General features: G+C 35.9%; 1 protein-coding gene across 1 annotated transcript; it reads left to right on the top strand.

Moving 5' to 3' along the window:
• The first annotated feature begins 9,009 nt into the window (after nucleotides 1–9,009).
• LOC115975462 (laccase-14-like) lies at nucleotides 9,010–14,157 on the top strand. The gene is made up of 7 exons (XM_031096246.1): nucleotides 9,010–9,225; nucleotides 9,394–9,545; nucleotides 10,280–10,524; nucleotides 11,417–11,542; nucleotides 12,000–12,594; nucleotides 12,796–13,157; nucleotides 13,775–14,157. Exons 1-7 carry the CDS (start codon nucleotides 9,115–9,117, stop codon nucleotides 13,954–13,956), a joined length of 1,773 nt encoding a protein of 590 aa, XP_030952106.1. The 5' UTR covers nucleotides 9,010–9,114; the 3' UTR covers nucleotides 13,957–14,157.
• Nucleotides 14,158–19,503: the final 5,346 nt, after the last annotated feature.

The following is a 19,503-nucleotide window of genomic DNA, read 5'->3' as shown; positions in this document are numbered from 1 at the left end:
TACAATATCATCATATAGTTTGAAAAAGTAGCTATAGTACCATTAAAATAATAATTTGTGATATAGAAAAGTTGCTATAGTGCCATCCTATATTTGCAATGGTACTGTAGCACTATGCCAAAAAAAAATTGACATATCCCATGTTTACTAGTCAAGCTGTGGGCTGCTTTTGGGTTGAATTGTAAATTAGAGCTTACATTTGGCATATCCAAGTGCCAGTGCGAATGCTTTAATTGAATTATTTGCTTAGTCATTCATATTCAATCTACTCTATATGTTGGTTGAGTACCTTTTTGTTTTATCTTCTAATTAGTCTAGTTGGATCTCTATGCTAATTGAGTTAAGAATATTCAAAGTTCATATAATAAAATATTAGATGGATCTTTAAATCCCTAGTGTTTTTCTCTATTAAATTCTCTTAAATTTATTAGGCTATTTTCAATTGTAGTTTTAATATTATCTTATTCCATCTTTAGGTGAAAAAACAAAGAAATAACTATTTTATTTTCTGCTCAAGAATAAATGTTTTTACATTGGTGTTAATTATTCCCTATGGATAAACTTTATACTCACTGAAATATTATTACTTGTGAATAATCTGCACTTTCTTTGTATTGTTTTAATCGAAACATTGGTAAACATGTATCTTTGATATTCGAATTTCGTCTTCAAATTAGCTAGAAGCGGGGATTACCATTTACCACCTAACTAAATTAAGAGACAAACAGTATGGCACAAATTGGTGTTGCTATCATTAACCAAGGACACAAGCATAATTGGACTAATTAAATAAATTTGACTTAATAATTGGTTAATTGGCATAACCGGAGTCTAAACTATCTAACAGTGTATATACAAGTCACCACTAATGAGATTTTTTTTATAAAGAGTTCCAACTTATGGCGTCAGCTCTTAATGATAGTTTTTTATCATCAGACCAAGACACTAATAAGTTTTTGGTGTAGGTGGGGATTGAACTCCAGATCTCTTATTCAACCATCAGAGACTTTACTAGTTGAGCTAACTGGAACCCACCACCACTAATGAGATTTAAGTATGCGATTCTATTAAAATGAATATAAGAAACCTTAAGGCTTCAAAAAAGAAGTAAAAAAAAAAAAAAAAGAATATAAAAAACCTTAGACTTTCTAATAAAAATTTATATAATTTAACAAAATAATTTTATTAATAGATATATAACAATTTTAATTGGGATTTGGTGGCTATATATATATTTATATACAAAATAATTTTATTAATAGGTATATAACAATTTTAATTGGGATTTGGTGGCCATATATATATAAAATAACTTTTAAACTTTTTGGGACTATACATATATCTAATCAAAATTTCTTTTAAGAACTTTAGAAAAAGTTTAGGAGGGACCCTCGCCCTAAAGTGGCTCTGCCACTAGGGTCGATGACCAATTTTGGAAGAAAAAAGGGATGGGATTTTATTTTACAAAATTTTCTTCTAAATTGGGTTTGGAAGAAAATTCTTCCGACCTATTATGTGGTAAGTTAAATAAGGATTTGCATCTACTTTTAGTCACATTATAACCTAGTTAATAGTCATGAGAAATATTTAATTTATTTAATAAATCATGTTATTTAATATATATAGATGACCTTATGAAGTGTCATGTAATGCGTTGGAGGAAATTTATCCAACCTAGTTTGTAGGAAAATTTTATATGATTTTATTCAAGAATTTATAAGGTCATAGTCTTCCAACCCACTACATGGTAACTCAAAAGATTATTCAATGTATATTTTTAGTTGGATGACAGATTTAATAGTAAATGTGACTTATTTAAATGATTTGATAAATCATGTTATTTAATACATGTGAATGTTCTTATAAACCACCATGTAATGGGTCAAAGATCTCTTCAACTTGCTTTGGAGGAAAAATATGTTCTTTTTTATTGGCAAAACAATGCAGTTTCAATATCCAACAATAAATTTTTAAATGTTTATGAACAAAGGTTTTTTATTTTTATTTTTATTTTTTTAATACAAGATAGAAATTCTACTAAAGCCTAATTTAAGTGTATATGTGTATGAAGCTCCCTCCTGAAGATTTGAATTCCGGCCCTTGTCCCCTACACCCCATAAGCACTTATACGTGTGAAGTGATTATTGCACCAAGAGTGTGCGGTGGTGTTTAAGAACTAGGTTGGCTCCTTTATTATCTCACCTAGGTAATTGGTTCTATTAGCTCATAAATAAAAGTACCCAATAATTTTGATTTAATACTATGGAAAAGTTCACCTCCAAATACAGTTGGAAGAAATAGGAATTTTCTTTCAACCCATTATATAGTGATTAGTAATACAATTCAATTGCAATTTTAGTTATATGACCTATTTAATGAGTCATTTGTGATTTGTTTAAAAAACATACATAGATACTTTCATGAGTCGTGACATGTTGATAGTTTCATGATTGTTTTCTCTAATTTATCAAGTTATAATAGTGCATTTGAAAAATCATGTTCCATTGTTTATTGTTTATTTATTTATTGTAGAAAGTGTTTTATTTTTATTTTTTATATTAGTATATATTTTACAGTTGTAATTGTCTACAAAAAAAATATGCCTACAGATATGAAAAGAAGTATTTTTTTTTTTTTTTTTTGAGAAAGAATATGAAAAGAAGTTTAAACAACATAAATGCAAAAAAAAAATTAATCAATAATAATTTTATATCTCAGAAAGCGTGAAGAATGGATTTTTAAAAAATTTATTATATTGTAAAAGTTTAAATAAGTATTCTTTAATTAATTTTAAATATAATAAAAGCCTTAAATATTTTGTGTAAGGCCTTTTCATTTGTCATTGAATGTTTGTTACATACGGCTTTAATCGACCACGTTTGAAAAAAGTGAGGAATTATTTTGATAAAGAAATTACAGTCTTAGAAACTGAGCTGACAACCGAAATAAATTTTAGGGAATTGAAACTTTTTTTAGTGTTTTTTAAAGAATATATATATATATATATATATTATAAATATGATAGAATTTTAATTTATAATACTGGCTTTTATATTAAAAGTCAATTTTTAACCAATTGGTTTTTAATATAGATAAGGTTTGAATGCTATATTTTTTATTTGACAATAAATTATTGTATCTATTGAGTTAATTGAAACCCACAAAGTATTATTTTAAAAAAAGCCTGACAATTATGTTTACTATTATTTTAAATTTTTTCATATTCATTTATTTTAATTCTCTGTGTCTCCATCGTGCATGTAAAGAAAGATATGTATATACTTTTATGTGAGAGTCAAATGGATACGTACTTGGAGAATTGGAGGCTAGATCAGGGCCGGTTCAACAATTTAGGGGGCCTTAGGCGGAAATTATAAGTGGATTTATAAAACAAAAAAAAACTTTAAAATCTAAATTTGTACAAATAAAAATCAATTTATTACATGGTTCAATAAATTAGTATGACTATAATACAAATGAGCTGATATAATATACATCAAATTATTAATTGGTGTGGTAATTTATAATAATTGATAAAGTAAGAGTTTGCATTAAAAAAAAAAATGTGATAACTTATTAATTACTGTGGGGCCGTGTGGGGGCCAGCTTAACTTAGGCCTTGTGATGTGTTGGGGCTTGTGGACAAGACAGTACTATGTGCATTGTGCAGTCTTGTCCTATCAAGTTGTGTGCATTATTATTGTGTAGTATTCTGTATTTTAGGATACAATATGACTTTTGTGGGGCCCAATAGTTTATGGACCAGGCCCGTTTACTCGTAGGGAGTCCAGAGGTCCAGGCCGAAGAGGGCTGTGGCTCAAGCCCAATAATGTAAAGCCTAGGATGGCCTTAAGGTACTGCCGAGGACCGCCCAGTCCTCGGCAAACCCAAAATCCCACCGAAGAGAGGGGCAAAAACGGTATAGGACTAAGTTTGAAAGAAAATCTAAAATATCCGGGGAAAGCTGCCCTTATTGCCATTCAATGCTCTGCACCTGACAGAGCCGCATTCTTTGGCTTTTACAACCACCCCCAACGACTTTGAGTATGGGCTGATGGGACAAGTATCAGTCTTGGAAATTTTGACCCTACATGTGGACGAAAGATAGCGAACACAGGCCAGTATAAAAGGGAAAAAGAGTGACCTAGGGACCGGGCTGGAAAAAAGGGCCAAAAACCAGAGCCTCCCAGCCCACCTCCAGGAGAAAGATTTCAGGGGTGAAGAAAACTTAACCATGCATGAACACCACGAAAAACCCACCACCTGGTGACTAAGGCCTAGCCTTTCAAACCCACGCTCTACAAATGATATTGTTTGGGCCTTTTTACGTGCGAATCCAACACTGTTACGGTTCGTTACGAATCGTGTCCTTACAATTGGCGCCGTCTGTGGGAAAGGCTTGTGTGTTGGCACAGGCGGTGGGTCGAGAGAGTTCCCTTGTCATTTCTGACAACTGGTTATAGAGTTTTAGAGTAAAGTTCCGCTAGGGGCTATGCTTCTTGACTAGGGGCTACGCTTGGTAGCGTTAATCGCGCGGATAATTCTAGGGGCTTGGCCGAGGAGCTAACTCCCCTAAAGCCAAGGTCCAGCGCCAAAGGAAAACTAGGTTTTGGACAGAACCAAGGCATTGCATAGTCCTCGGACTCAAGCCTATGGGAAAACCAACTACCTGGATGAGGAAAACTAGGTTTTGGACAGAACCAAGGCATTGCATAGTCCTCGGACTCAAGCCTATGGGGAAACCAACTACTGGATGAGGAAAACTAGGTTTTGGACAGAACCAAGGCATTGCATAGTCCTCGGACTCAAGCCTATGGGGAAACCAACTACTGGATGAGGAAAACTAGGTTTTGGACAGAACCAAGGCATTGCATAGTCCTCGGACTCAAGCCTATGGGGAAACCAACTACTTGGATGAGGAAAACTAGGTTTTGGACAGAACCAAGGCATTGCATAGTCCTCGGACTCAAGCCTATGGGCCTAAGGGGCATGGGAAACCAACTACCTGGATGAGGAAAACTAGGTTTTGGACAGAACCAAGGCATTGCATAGTCCTCGGACTCAAGCCTATGGGGAAACCAACTACCTGGATGAGGAAAACTAGGTTTTGGACAGAACCAAGGCATTGCATAGTCCTCGGACTCAAGCCTATGGGGAAACCAACTACCTGGATGAGGAAAACTAGGTTTTGGACAGAACCAAGGCATTGCATAGTCCTCGGACTCAAGCCTATGGGGAAACCAACTACCTGGATGAGGAAAACTAGGTTTTGGACAGAAAAGGCTAGACCTCAAGCCTATGGAAAACCAACTACCTGGATGAGGAAAACTAGGTTTGGACAGGCTTATAGTCCTCGGAGCCTAAAACTGAGGAAAGGTTTTTGGACAGAACCAAGGCATTGCATAGTCCTCGGACTCAAGCCTATGGGGAAACCAACTACCTGGATGAGGAAAACTAGGTTTTGGACAGAACCAAGGCATTGCATAGTCCTCGGACTCAAGCCTATGGGAAAACCAACTACTGGATGAGGAAAACTAGGTTTTGGACAGAACCAAGGCATTGCATAGTCCTCGGACTCAAGCCTATGGGGAAACCAACTACCTGGATGAGGAAAACTAGGTTTTGGACAGAACCAAGGCATTGCATAGTCCTCGGACTCAAGCCTATGGGGAAACCAACTACTTGGATGAGGAAAACTAGGTTTTGGACAGAACCAAGGCATTGCATAGTCCTCGGACTCAAGCCTATGGGGAAACCAACTACCTGGATGAGGAAAACTAGGTTTTGGACAGAACCAAGGCATTGCATAGTCCTCGGACTCAAGCCTTATGGGGAAACCAACTACTTGGATGAGGAAAACTAGGTTTTGGACAGAACCAAGGCATTGTATAGTCCTCGGACTCAAGCCTATGGGGAAACCAACTACCTGGATGAGGAAAACTAGGTTTTGGACAGAACCAAGGCATTGCATAGTCCTCGGACTCAAGCCTATGGGGAAACCAACTACCTGGGCAGCCAACTTCTTGGATGAGAAGAAGATTGAGTTTTTGTAAGGTTGGCTACTTGATAACAATTCTATGTTGCTCAGTCTTCGGCTCAAAAACTGTAAAGGGTTAATGCCAATAAGAGTGTTAAGAAAATGTTGAAACGCGTCACTATTAAGTAGCCTAAGGGGCTGTTCATTTTGTGGGTGATATTTCCTCGGATGGTTACTTCCTACACTGCATCGTGCATTGAGCTATCATCTCGGCCAATTTTGGGGTAAGTATCGTTTTTTTTTACAGGTCGGCATTGTTGTGCCAAACAACTCCATTAAGGTTATGGTGATATCTTTTTCTTAGCAAGCATTTCTGGCCCTAAGTGTCATTGATTCAAATGCTATATTACTATGCTGAACACCACTTATCAATACATAATAGCCCCAAGTGTGGTACTCTAAGTTCGGCGGTATGGTGCCAGACCGATTCAGTAGACCCATCATAATGTCCTTTCTTTTCCAGCCTGATGAGAGTTTCAGCCCTAAGTATCTTTTGTTTGATTCAATATTATTAAGTCGGATTGTTTTTATAAGTGCATAGCAAGATCTTTCTATTAACTGGGACTTTGTTCCTAGGTGTCGGCCACAGTTTAAAAAAAAAAAATCTTTTCATTCACAAGATTGTAGGACTATTCATTGCTTTATCATTCCGGAAATATAGAGATAGAGTATGTGAAATAAAGTGATAACAATTTTCATTAATACAAAGATGTATTACAACGTACAAAGAGGGGCTTAAACAAGCCTATACAAAATATAGATTGCTAAAATCATAAAAAAAGCAATACATTGGGTAAACAGTCAGATCTCTTTTTAAACTCGTTTCCAAAGTCTTTCCAAACTCTGCCTTAGTAGCGCCCATATCGAGAGAAGGACCTTCCTCAGAAGAAGATGGAGGAGATGAATGAAAAGAAGGAGGAGAAGAAGAGGGAAGAGATGAAAAGAAAGAAAAAGGAGCAAAAGAGGGAGAAGGAAAAGTGCCAGGATGGATCTGGTGCTGGGAAGACTAAGAAAGAGAGGCGAAAGGAGGCGCCAGTGAACGAAGAGAGGAAGAAGCAGGGGCATTTAGTCCCTGCCTCGGTCCTGACTCCTAACACGCTGGGGCCATATTAGGTATGCTCGTAAGAGAGCGGTTGGTACTGATAATGGGTGTTCTCGACTCAGTCACGCCGAAAGTTTGACGTGATGAGTCCCTGCTTCGGATTTTGGCTGAAAGGAAGGCGAGACAAATCTTAAGTCTCCGCCATCCTTGCTCTGACCGAGCCATTTCGAGCTTTATTGGAACATGATGCTTTGAGGAGGGGTATGGTTCCTTCATCACTCGTTATGGTGAACGTGTTATGATTTGGTGTATAACTATGGGGTTAAGTAAACGCTAAGGGAGGCCAAGGGTTTCAGATCTCAGAAAGATAAAAGGGTCTCTGTACGAAAGCGATAGCCACCTGCTTGTCTTCTTATAGGAAGGGCAAAACGGAAGGCATTAAATTCGTTCAGGTTTCCGAAGGAATCTGAAAACAAAGATGTGTCCGTTCCACTTCCCCACCTCATCAGACGAACCGTCGAATGTAAATGAATCTCGTAAAGGGAAATCATTAAAAGCGCGTCTTGGACAACCAAACGGCAGGAGCGTGTCATGAGTAAATTAAGGGGAACACCTTGTAAACCGATATATTTTCTGGGCAGGTGGAGAACCGCCAGCATCAATGAAGGGCTAAATTAAATGAGCCATAATAACGGTTCGGTATTACCAAAACCCACCTTTCCAACTCAAAGGTCGGACAGCAGGGTTTTGAGGGGCTATTGTGGGGCCCAATAGTTTATGGACCAGGCCCGTTTACTCGTAGGGAGTCCAGAGGTCCAGGCCGAAGAAGGCTGTGGCCCAAGCCCAATAATGTAAAGCCTAGGATGGCCTTAAGGTACTGCCGAGGACCGCCCAGTCCTCGGCAAACCCAAAATCCCACCGAAGAGAGGGGCAAAAACGGTATAGGACTAAGTTTGAAAGAAAATCTAAAATATCCGGGGAAAGCTGCCCTTATTGCCATTCAATACTCTGCACCTGACAGAGCCGCATTCTTTGGCTTTTACAACCACCCCCAACGACTTTGAGTATGGGCTGATGGGACAAGTATCAGTCTTGGAAAGTTTGACCCTACACGTGGACGAAGGATAGCGAACACAGGCCAGTATAAAAGGGAAAAAGAGTGACCTAGGGACCGGGCTGGAAAAAAGGGCCAAAAACCAGAGCCTCCCAGCTCACCTCCAGGAGAAAGATTCCAGGGGTGAAGAAAACTTAACCATGCATGAACACCACGAAAAACCCACCACCTGGTGACTAAGGCCTAGCCTTTCAAACCCACGCTCTACAAATGATATTGTTTGGGCCTTTTTACGTGCGAATCCAACACTGTTACGGTTCGTTACGAATCGTGTCCTTACAACTTTCTTAATACATTTTATTGATCAATAAAAGTACCTAATTTTTTTTTGTAATTAAAATATATAGATAAATATTATATATATAATTTTTTTTTTTTTATACAAATGGGGGTCTTTTTTTATTTGGGGCCCTTAGACGATTGCATCAATTGCTTATATGGTTCAGCCGTCCTGGGCTAAATATGTTAGGTGTGGCGACCACTTTTCTTAATTACGGTTCACTGATTTTGTTAAGATTCAACTTGGAGGATAGGTAAGTCAATTTCTGTTTGATTCAAATTCATTTTTTATTCTTCTCCAAAATTTTCAGATGAAACATATAATATGATCAACAACAATTCCTTTTTTTGCTGAAATGATCAACAACAATTCATCAGAAAAAATATATATATGATAATCTCGAGGTAAGAAAAGTTCCACGTGCTCATTTTTTCACCTAATAAATCCCATAACAATAAGTCCACCTAAATATCAAACGGTGCCACCGTTGATCACATGCCTTCAAATGTCGGACTGGACTTCTTGTACATAACGGTAAATCAAAACCTCCCAAAACTCTACCAAAACCCCATCCGAAAAAAGCCGAAGTTATAAAAATGCACTTTCCATTCTAGTTTGGAAGTACTGGAACTGAGAGAAAAATGAAGGTTTCGTTCAAGATGAATCTGTTGCTAGAGCTTCTGGGGTTTTTGCTTCTAAGTGAAATGCTCTTTTGCATTGCTCAAGGCAATGTTCATTACTATGACTTTGTTGTAAGTGTAACTAATTACTTCACAATTACATTTCACTTCTATGCCATTCTAGCGGTTACTTTAGTATTTTTTTTTTTGGTTACCCTGGAATACAAGCCTGGGCTGAATTGGGTTTGATTTTATGAATGTTTGTTTCTCAAATTAAGAGTTGGATTTTTCTGCTTGCAGCTCAAGGAGAGCAATTTTACAAGGCTATGCTCTACAAAGAGCATGTTGACGGTAAATGGTAGTTTTCCAGGACCAATGATTCGCGCTCACAAAGGAGACACCGTGTATGTGAATGTTTACAATCAAGGACGATATGGTGTGACAATTCACTGGTACTCTCTCTCTCTCTCTCAATTTTGAGCTCACTAACTTAGTTGAGAAAAATATTTGTACATATTATGTGGCAAATAAAACTATTTATGTATATTATTTAAACGAGTCGCACAACTTACTAAAACCACACATTGATGGTCTTATCAACTGCACATAGTAAGTTGGAGTGAGATAACTTTAAATATATTAATGACCAAACATTTTTTTTTTTTCTTTTTTAAAACTTTATATAAGTATACAACTACATGAGGTATAGTGGAGGGGGAAAAAAAAATTTTAAATGCTAATGTATCATGTATTTAGGGTCTGTTTGGATAGAACTTATTTGTTGAAACTGAAAACTGAAAACTGAAAACACTGTAGCAAAATAATTTTTAAATGTGTAAATAATACCGTGGGACCCATTTTTAATGAAAAAATTGATAAAAAATGAAATTTGTGAGTCCGTGAACAGTGCACGGATACACTGTTCACGGAAAACTGGTCAAATGTTGCGGTTACTGTTCATGTACAGTACATGAACAGTAGCCGCTTGTGAGGGGAAAACGCGTGAAAAAAAAAAAAAAAAAAAAAAAGAAGTAAAAAAAAGAGAAAACACAGAAACGGAAACGCAACGCAACAGACGTTGGAACCAAACACACACTTAGTGAAGTGAATGTTTAAAATTTTATAAGCAGTTTAAAATGGTAATGTTTGGCTATGGAATATTTTAATGTTTTTTCTATGGTTTCAGGCATGGAATAAAACAACCAAGAAACCCATGGTTTGATGGACCTGAATATATCACGCAATGTCCCATTCCCCCTAGAACAAATTTCACATATCAAGTCTTACTTTCTTCGGAAGAAGGAACTGTATGGTGGCATGCTCACAGTGATTGGACAAGATCATCAATCCATGGTGCTTTTGTTGTTTTACCTGCAGAGGGAACAACTTATCCTTTTCCCAAGCCTGATGAAGAACAAGTTATAGTATTTGGTACGCAAAATATCATATTCAATCTCCAGTACCATTTATGGACGTAGTAGTAGCTTCATTTAGCATAAAATTTTAATTTTCTTTATTGATTGCAATAATTTCGGTTAAAATTTTCCATTAGAAGATATATAGTAGATTCTTGCTGTTAAATATATAACAGGATCAAGTACAGGTGTAAATTATAGTTAATGTGAACCATGCAATTGATTTTTTTCCACAGTGAAATATAGGGGTTTTTTTTCCAGCTTGTAGCCATTGCAAAGAGAATTTGATGGGGGTCATTTTAAAGGGAAATAATAACCTTGTAAAATTTATTTTATTATATTTGAAATTTTTAATTAATATCATGGTAACGTGGCCAATGAGCAATTGTTGGTTCAAGTACACTAATAAATTGTTTACAGATTTTTGGTGCCGTACTGTAGATTAACAATGTGAACAAATTAAAGGTTGTGAAAGAGGGTGAGCTTCATCCAAGTTGACATTGTCTGATATTTTCCACATGTGAAGTGGATTTTCAAGCCATTCCTTCTCTGTTTCTCTCTGTCAATGTCTCTGTTTCTCTCTCACACACACCCGAAATTCAAAGAACCTTTTCATCTTTGACTTATTGTTGTATCTCTCTCACATCATACTTCAAAGTCATGTTTTTGTCAATTAGTTTCTAATGCATACCAAAAAAAATTAGTTTCATATATATCTCTGAAATATTTTATGCCAATAAAAGAGTGGAAGTCCTTAGATTAATAATAGAAGCCGATGGGAGCATTTTATCATGGCACAAGGATTTTATTTTCTTTTTTAACTATGCTAGATATGTTTGATTAATGTATTACAAATTGCTTCTATTTTATATTAGTCTTACTTTTTGACTCCTATTGTTTTATTGCAGCTTCGTGGTATAAAGAAGATGTAGAGACGTTAATGGATGAGGCCCTTCGCTATGGTGGATTGACCACATTGTCTGATGCTTATACCATCAACGGCCAACCTGGGGATTTTTATGATTGCTCCAACGGTACAATACGGAATCACACAATTATACTAAACTAATTATTTAATTGTACTGCTCTTGTAAAAAAAAAAAAAAAAAATTATTTGATATTGCATGAGAAGAGACTATAGAACCACTCCAAATTCTACACTATTTTAACATTCGCTCAGTTACTCTCTCAAAAAAAAAAAAAAAAAAAAAAAAAATATATATATATATATATATATTCACTCGGTTGATTTAATTAATAAAGTCTCTTATGGTAAAACAAGGAAATTGGGTTTTAATCTCACTTCTACCATAAAGAAACTGATTTGTGTCTTGACTTGATTAAAAAAAAAAACAATAGACTCCATAACATAAGAAACACATATGGCTTTCTCATAATGTGTCAAAATGTTCTACCTTTTTTTTTTTTTTTTTTTTTTTTTTTGATAAGAAAATGTTTTACCTATTATGTGTTTACGATGGCAAATTGCAGAGACAACATATCGGATGTCAGTTGATTATGGCAAGACCTATCTCCTTCGCATAGTTAATTCTGTAATGAACACAGATATGTTCGTCGCCATTGCTGACCACAATCTCACAGTTGTTGGATGGGATGGCTCTTACATCAAACCATTAGAAGTTAGTTACATAATGATAACCCCAGGACAAACAATGGATGTGTTGGTCACAGCAAACCAATCTCCTAGCCACTATTACATGCTTGCTAGCCCTTATTTTGATGGGCAAGCAGATGACTTTGACAAAAGCATCACTAGTGCAGTTTTCCAGTACAATGGCAACTACACTCCTCCATCGATACCGGTCTATCCAAGCAGTATCCCTGGTTTTTATGATGTAGGTGCTGCTTCATTTTACACAACAAGTTTAAGGAGTTTGGCTAGTCCAGAACACCCTGTAGATGTCCCTCTAAATGTCACCACAAGAATGTTTATTACTGTTTCTATAGGCATGATGCATTGTCCCAATGACTCGTGTGCTGGGCCCGCTGGGAATAGGCTTGCTTCTAGCTTAAACAACATCAGTTTTGCAAACCCAAAATTGGATATATTGGAAGCATACTACAGGTATATATATTGGCCGCCATACATATGATATCTTTCTAATTGATTTTTTCTTTCATAATTACATTAAATAATTATCCTCTAGTCTCTGCACATTTGTACACGCGTGTTCAGAAGCATTTAATTAGAACAGTGTATGGAATAATATGATTAATGGTATCTAATTATGAAATAACATCTCTCATAAGTTATCTTTTGTGGCAGGCACATAAGTGGATATTACGAGACAAATTTCCCAGACAAACCACCGCATTTGTTCAATTTCACCTCAGACGACTTGTTGACGAACAATGTTACCATATCAGATCAAGGGACAAGGGTGAAGGTGCTAAATTATAATGAGACTGTTGAGATAACGTTTCAGGGGACTAATGTCATGAATTCTGGAGAAAATCATCCAATGCATTTACATGGGTTCAGATTTTATGTGGTTGGAACGGGTGTTGGAAACTTCGACAATGTCACTGACCCATTGACTTACAATTTGGTTGATCCACCTGAAGCTAATACCGTTCCAATTCCTAAAGATGGATGGGCTACCATCAGATTTGTAGCTAGCAATCCAGGTACTTTCGTTAACCTCATTTCTTATGATAAAATTCATTTTGGTTTAGTTTTGTGCTTCGTTTAGTCCATAGATATCTCCCTTTTTCTTCTTGCTGATGTTTTGATATGCAATATTGAACTAGATAGTGGACATTTCTTTGCAAAACTCTAGGTAGACAGGATTCACGTTGCATATTAAATTGACAAAATTTAGCTATAGATCCTTGTTGTATTGGTTAATAATTCACATAATTGAATTTAGTTGTGCTTAGAAAAACATAACAATGTTTTTGTTGCATTGATCAATATAGTCACATGTTAAATTTAATTGGGACACTTAAAATACAATAACACTTCAAAAGAAATGTACCTAAATTTCTCCCATTTTAGATACAAAGGTACCACTTGTTTAAATACTGTTTATCTATCTAAAGTAAGGTTTCAACAAATGAATAGGTACAAATTTAAAATAGATTTGACATGTCAAAAGATGTTTTAACAAATGTATAAGTACTGATTTAAGATAGATTCGACGTGTCAAAAGTCGTGTAGTTGAATGACATACATTCATAATCTAACTACGGATTTATTTCGATGAATAAAAAAATGGATTGAAACTTGGATGAATTCTTTTCAGGGGTCTGGTACATGCATTGTCATTTTGACCGGCACATGAGTTGGGGTATGGACACAGCTTTCATAGTAAGGAACGGTAATACCGAAGAGTCAACCATCCTGCCTCCTCCAGCTTACATGCCTCCTTGTGAAACTGATTCCTTGCATGGGCCACGACAGTCAATGTTCCAGAAAGAAGAGTAAAGGAAAACATTTAATAATGACACCAGTAAGGTCGTTTTAGACATGTATTGTTTAGGAGTTAGGAGTTGGCACTTGGAAAGACCAAAGAATATATTTTTGGGTTCTCTTATGCAAATAAATCTATTGATACAAAAATTTTCATAATTGTTGACATGATCCATTGTGATTCATCCATAATTCAATGAATTACATACAAACATATTTGCATAAGCAAAAATAAGGTTTAAATATTGTCCGCCTCTAAAGTTTAGCCAATTAGAGATTTTAAGTTAATTTCGTACTAGAGGCTGTACCAGTTTAGTAAGAGGAATGATTTATTTTGGTACCGGCCAATACTGGTATACTATTTTGGAATTACTGCTATATATATATATATATATATATATATATCCCTCTGAAGATTTAGATCAAGCACCTTTGATGACTAGGTTGTAGCAACTTCATATTCACTGGTTTAGATAGTATGAGAGTGAACACTGTTTGTTTTTAGACCCTTAAAACGCAATCAGATTAACCTAGTTATTTAGCCAAGTGATTAACTTATGTAAATTATGCAGATCTAGGTTAACATATATAAATCATATCATTAACAAGTGCGGAAAATAAAGAACACAACGATATGATAACCCAAGAAAATCAAATTGATAAAAAACCAAAGGAGGATTTAACATAGCTATCTTCAAGGTAAAACTGAATCCACTATGAAAGAATTGAAATTTACACAATAGTAACTTAGACCACTAACATCCTATTGCTATCTTGAGTATGAAACTTACTAGCACGACCACATGATTAGAGATGGCCATACCCATTGGGTAATGGATATCCAACCCTACCTGATCCAAATGTTTCGGGTGATATTCAGTTCTTCATGGGTAGAGCTTAACCGGGTAGGGTATGGATATTACCTGAATTGTTTTGGTAGGGTATGGATATTATCCAAACCCGACCCGTAAAAAAAGAAAAAAAAAGAAAAAAAAAGAAAAAAAAAAAAACCCCAACCTCTTTCACCGTCACTACACTCTCTCTGGCATTAAGATTAGAAGGGTTGTAATGGATAGTCTCAGTGGTGAGATGAGAGAGGCCATCACCTTGAGCATTTCCCATCAAATCCTCGAGCAATTCGAGCTTCTGGGCAACCTCAGCCATGTCTGAAGCTCGAACTTGGTAACACAACACAGCTAAGAGCTCGTCCATGCCACCATCTTGTTGTACTTCATTTTCCCAACACATCTTGGCTTTTCCAGTACTTAAGCTGCCAGTCACGGACGAGTCAGGCAAGGGTTGGAGATCTCTCCGATCAAAACCCTCGTCGATCTTGCCGATCAAAATCCTCGTCGATCTCACCGATCAAAACTCTCATCGATCTCGCCGATCAAAACCCTCGTCAAACTTGCTGACCTCGAAATCCGTCGACATCACTCCATTCTCATCTACTATCCCCATCCTTATCAACATGTCCATCTTAGGGGGCTTCGGCGGCAGAGGAGGAGGCGGCGGTGGCGGAGGAGGAGGAGGAGATGACATCGCTCCATTCTCTCTCTATCACTCTGTTTGTTTCTCGAGAAACTGAGGAAAAAACAAAAGATATATCATAAATATACTATGAGATGAGAATTGAGAGAGAGTGAGAATTTAAGGAAAAAAAAGACAAAAATGGGATTGACGAAGAAGTTGCTATATTTGGATTTATTTTAAATAATAATAATAATAATAATAATAATAAATTAAATGGGTTTGGGTAGGGTATGGATATCTATGAATAATATATTCGGGTAAGATTTTGGTATGGATACTAATGGGTATTGATATTCGGGTATCCATGGGCAAACTTTTCGAGTAGGGTATGGGTATACCCGATCCATACCCTATCCATGGCCATCCCTACACGTGATAGCTCCGAGTCCACGGACTACTTTTTTCTTGGATTCACATCAAGTACAAGCACTCCCGCTTGTGTATCTTTAAGCTCTTGAATCTGCAACTGAATTGATCACCAAACTCTTGACATCAATTTTGAGATTGGAAACCCTACGTATATGTGAAGACAAACACCTCTAGATCTCACAAAAGATTCACACACACAACATAAAGAGCAACACTAAAACGTGGCTAGGGTTATCCCTTTTATACTTAAGGCAAAACATTTCCCTTTTATACTTAAGGCAAAACATAAAACCTCACACGTTAAACGGGCTTGGGCTGAGTTGGAAATTCTGCAGAAAAAAACATTCTGCATGACTTTCGATCGATCGAGTCTAATTCTCGATCGATCGAGCCAAGCAGATTTACACAGTAAATCTTACAGTAACTCGATTCCAACTTTACATAAAAGCACATACTTTGAGCAAGTCTAAACAAGACTAAAACGTTTTGATCATGGTTTGCCAACATCAAAGCTCGACAGCTCCAAAACATCAAAAATCTCCCCCTAACAACAAAATCTCATCTACATATGTACTCCCCCTTTTTGTTACGAATTACCAAAGGACAATCACTCATCATCAAAAGGAGGTGGCGAAGGCAACCATCTCAAATGCTCCAAATCTGCTTGCAAAGCACGAAGCTCATTAAGCATGTCCACCAAAAGTTGACCATGAGTCGCCTGAATGGTCATGACAGTCTCCAAAATACGTCGAATGTCTGTATCATTCGAGGTAGAAGGTGGAGGAACATTAATAGCAGGAGGAGGATCAACAAACTCCTCAGCCGTAGTATCACCTGTAGAAGAGGGAGGAGGAGGTGCGACATTGGAAGGCTCAACCTTAGGCCATTTAGAGCTCGCTCTCATTTGAGCAGCCCTTTGCCTAAGAAAGGTGGCACCTATGGGAATAACCATATGAACATGCTCAGACGCGGGAAAGTCATCTAATCCTAGATGCAAAAGAATCCGATGAATAAAAACGGGGAAGAAAAGAGCATGAACAATAGAACTACTTTGATGAACCTTAATTAAAGAACAAATAAAAAGATGAGGAAAGCTCATAGAAGCATTAGAAATAGAGGCATATAAAAACGCACATCTCTCCAAAGGAATGGTGTGTAGATGAGAGATAGGCCAAATAAAATGGCAAGAAATCTGAAAGAAAAGATAATGAGTCTCGGTTAGCTTGTGAGAGGTGATCTGAGGATTGGAACCCCTCTGGGTAGTAATACCAATAATAAATGACATAATGTCATCAAGGGGTAGAGACTCATTGTAAGGATAAATAGGATGCTGGACCAATGGCACAGTAAGAGCAGTAGCCACTACTAAAGGAGTAATGGTGTACTCATCACCCCGTATCAAACTTCTCACCTTGGCGCTAGAGATCACCTTGGCGCTATTGTTGCTAGAGATCACCTTGGTGCTGTCTTAAAGGTTTGGGCTAGAATCTTGCCAACCCGCTCCCCTCTTCAAGTTGAGACCAAGGCCCTCCTTTGGGTAGTGTAGCTTGCCAAGCATGAACGTTGGCATCATGACATCTTTGAAGGGGATTCAAAGTCTTGTTTTGACATGCGCCTTTCCCCCCATGCACTCTGGACTGGTTCATTTGCACCTTAGTAAACAATATTCGTATTTTAGCTGATGTTTTCTTTTCATGCTCTTTCCTTTGGGTTAATAGGCTCTGTAACTCTACTGCCCATATAGCAGCAAAGTTTGCTTTAATTTCTAATTCCTCTTGTTTTTTTTTTTTTAATTCTGGAAATCTTCCCTTTGCTTTTTTTGTTTTTTTTTTTTTTTGTTTTTTTTTTTTTTTTTTTTTTTTGTTTTTGTTTTTGTTTTTTTTTGTTTTGTTTTTTTTTTTTTTTTTTTTTTGCAGCTTGTAAGGAGGATTCCCCCTTTTGTTTCTCCTCTTTTGTTTAATGAATTGCAGATTATTAAAAAAAATTAAAAAAAAAGTTCATGTTGCAACAATTTACTATCAAAGACATCTATGTGATTCAGAGTCTAGTTTGGTAACTGTAGTTAGATTTACAACAAATAGAATTATTTTGACTATTGTATAATAGAGATAGAGACATGAGAATTAGATTAGAGTTTAGAGTGATGAGAAATGAGTATTGAGAACTGAAATTATTTTATGAAACTGATTTGGTTTCATTGGTTTCCTGGGTCATCATTTTGTGTCTCTTTTAAATTTCCGCACTTGCATAATTATGTGTTTAACTTAAACCTGCATAATAGATCTAATAATCAACTTAGCTTTAACTTGGTTAAATACAATGTTTTGTCAGGGGTCTAAAATTAGCATTAGAGACCAATATTGTATATTGCATATTATTATTATTATTATTAACCCATGCACATGTATGGGTGCATAAACACACAGTTTGTACACATTATTTATAATTAATAATAAATTTGAATTGATTTTTTATAAGACCATTAAAGTATAATTAGAAGGAAACTTGACATGAAATTGAATTGTATTTAAAATATAGAGATACTTGGAATTGAATAATAAGACAATTAGAATAACATTAATTTGTATATTTTGTGTGTGCAATTAGACTCTAAAATGGTTTTTTTCTTGCAATTTCCATTATACTAGCTCCGTAAAATCACTATTGGATACTACATATACAATATCAATTTACAATGATAATCCGTAAAATTCAACTAAATACAACACAAAATAAAAGAATAAATTGGTCCAATAGTATCTCATAAATTGAATGGGGATAGACGCATGGGATTATTTAGCTCAATTATATTTTTTCATGTCCAAAATTTTCCTATACAGAATAAGACTACTTGGTGGCAATAATGCTTAACTTAAATTGTTGCATAGCTGATGTTGGTGGTGCGGCTAGAGGCTTAAGTAGATGCATAATTGCTGTCGTTGTTGTTTGAAGCATGATGGATGTTTTGATTGATTTGGGGTGTCATTATATAAATTTATAAACTTAGAATGATAGCATTTATTTCTCATTTAGCAGTCCCAAATTCACAAGAATGATAGGTACAGCCGTTGATGAGACACAATCTCCCATTTTTAGTATTAGATTTTACAAAGTGATCCATGGCCATTCTCAAAATGTAAACCAAAACATTATTTTTATCGAGCACCTATATTAGAGATTGAGCGATTGCAGAATCCCAAAAAATTAATACATTTCCTAGTGATTAATCCAAATGAATTAACAAACCCACAATTTAAAAGTAAAATGAAACAAATGAAAAATCATGAAATTTATTGATTTGTAGCCCAACGTGGTTGAACGGCTATAATTTAAATATCTTTTAAAATTAGAATTTATTGATTGGCACCTAGAAAAATAGAATTACATACTGAACACAACATGGCTTAGTTATTTAGGATCACTAAGGTGAACTTTTCATTTATAGAAGCAAAAGAACCTTGAAAGTAGAGGATCAACATGATATTTTCTTTCATAGTAATTAATTTTATCAAGAGGTAAACAAGGAATTTTTTTTAAAAAAATAAATCAAGTTAAAATATATTGTATTCAAGCTTGCACACAGGCCTTAAATCCTGCAAAAAGAAAATGGTAATTCTCTCTGTCTTTCTAACATATTTTTCTTAGCATCCAAGTAGCCCT

This window comes from Quercus lobata, chromosome 2 (assembly GCF_001633185.2).
Source record: "Quercus lobata isolate SW786 chromosome 2, ValleyOak3.0 Primary Assembly, whole genome shotgun sequence".
In the NCBI taxonomy this organism is placed as follows: domain Eukaryota; kingdom Viridiplantae; phylum Streptophyta; class Magnoliopsida; order Fagales; family Fagaceae; genus Quercus; species Quercus lobata.
This window is presented reverse-complemented; position numbering and strand designations above follow the sequence as displayed.

Bases quoted from the DNA above. Each gene is read 5' to 3' on its own strand.
- LOC115975462 (XM_031096246.1), top strand. From the start codon at position 9,115: ATGAAGGTTTCGTTCAAGATGAATCTGTTGCTAGAGCTTCTGGGGTTT. The intron at 11,543-11,999 runs GTACAATACGGA...GGCAAATTGCAG, and splicing joins TTTTTATGATTGCTCCAACG to AGACAACATATCGGATGTCA. The intron at 13,158-13,774 runs GTACTTTCGTTA...AATTCTTTTCAG, and splicing joins ATTTGTAGCTAGCAATCCAG to GGGTCTGGTACATGCATTGT.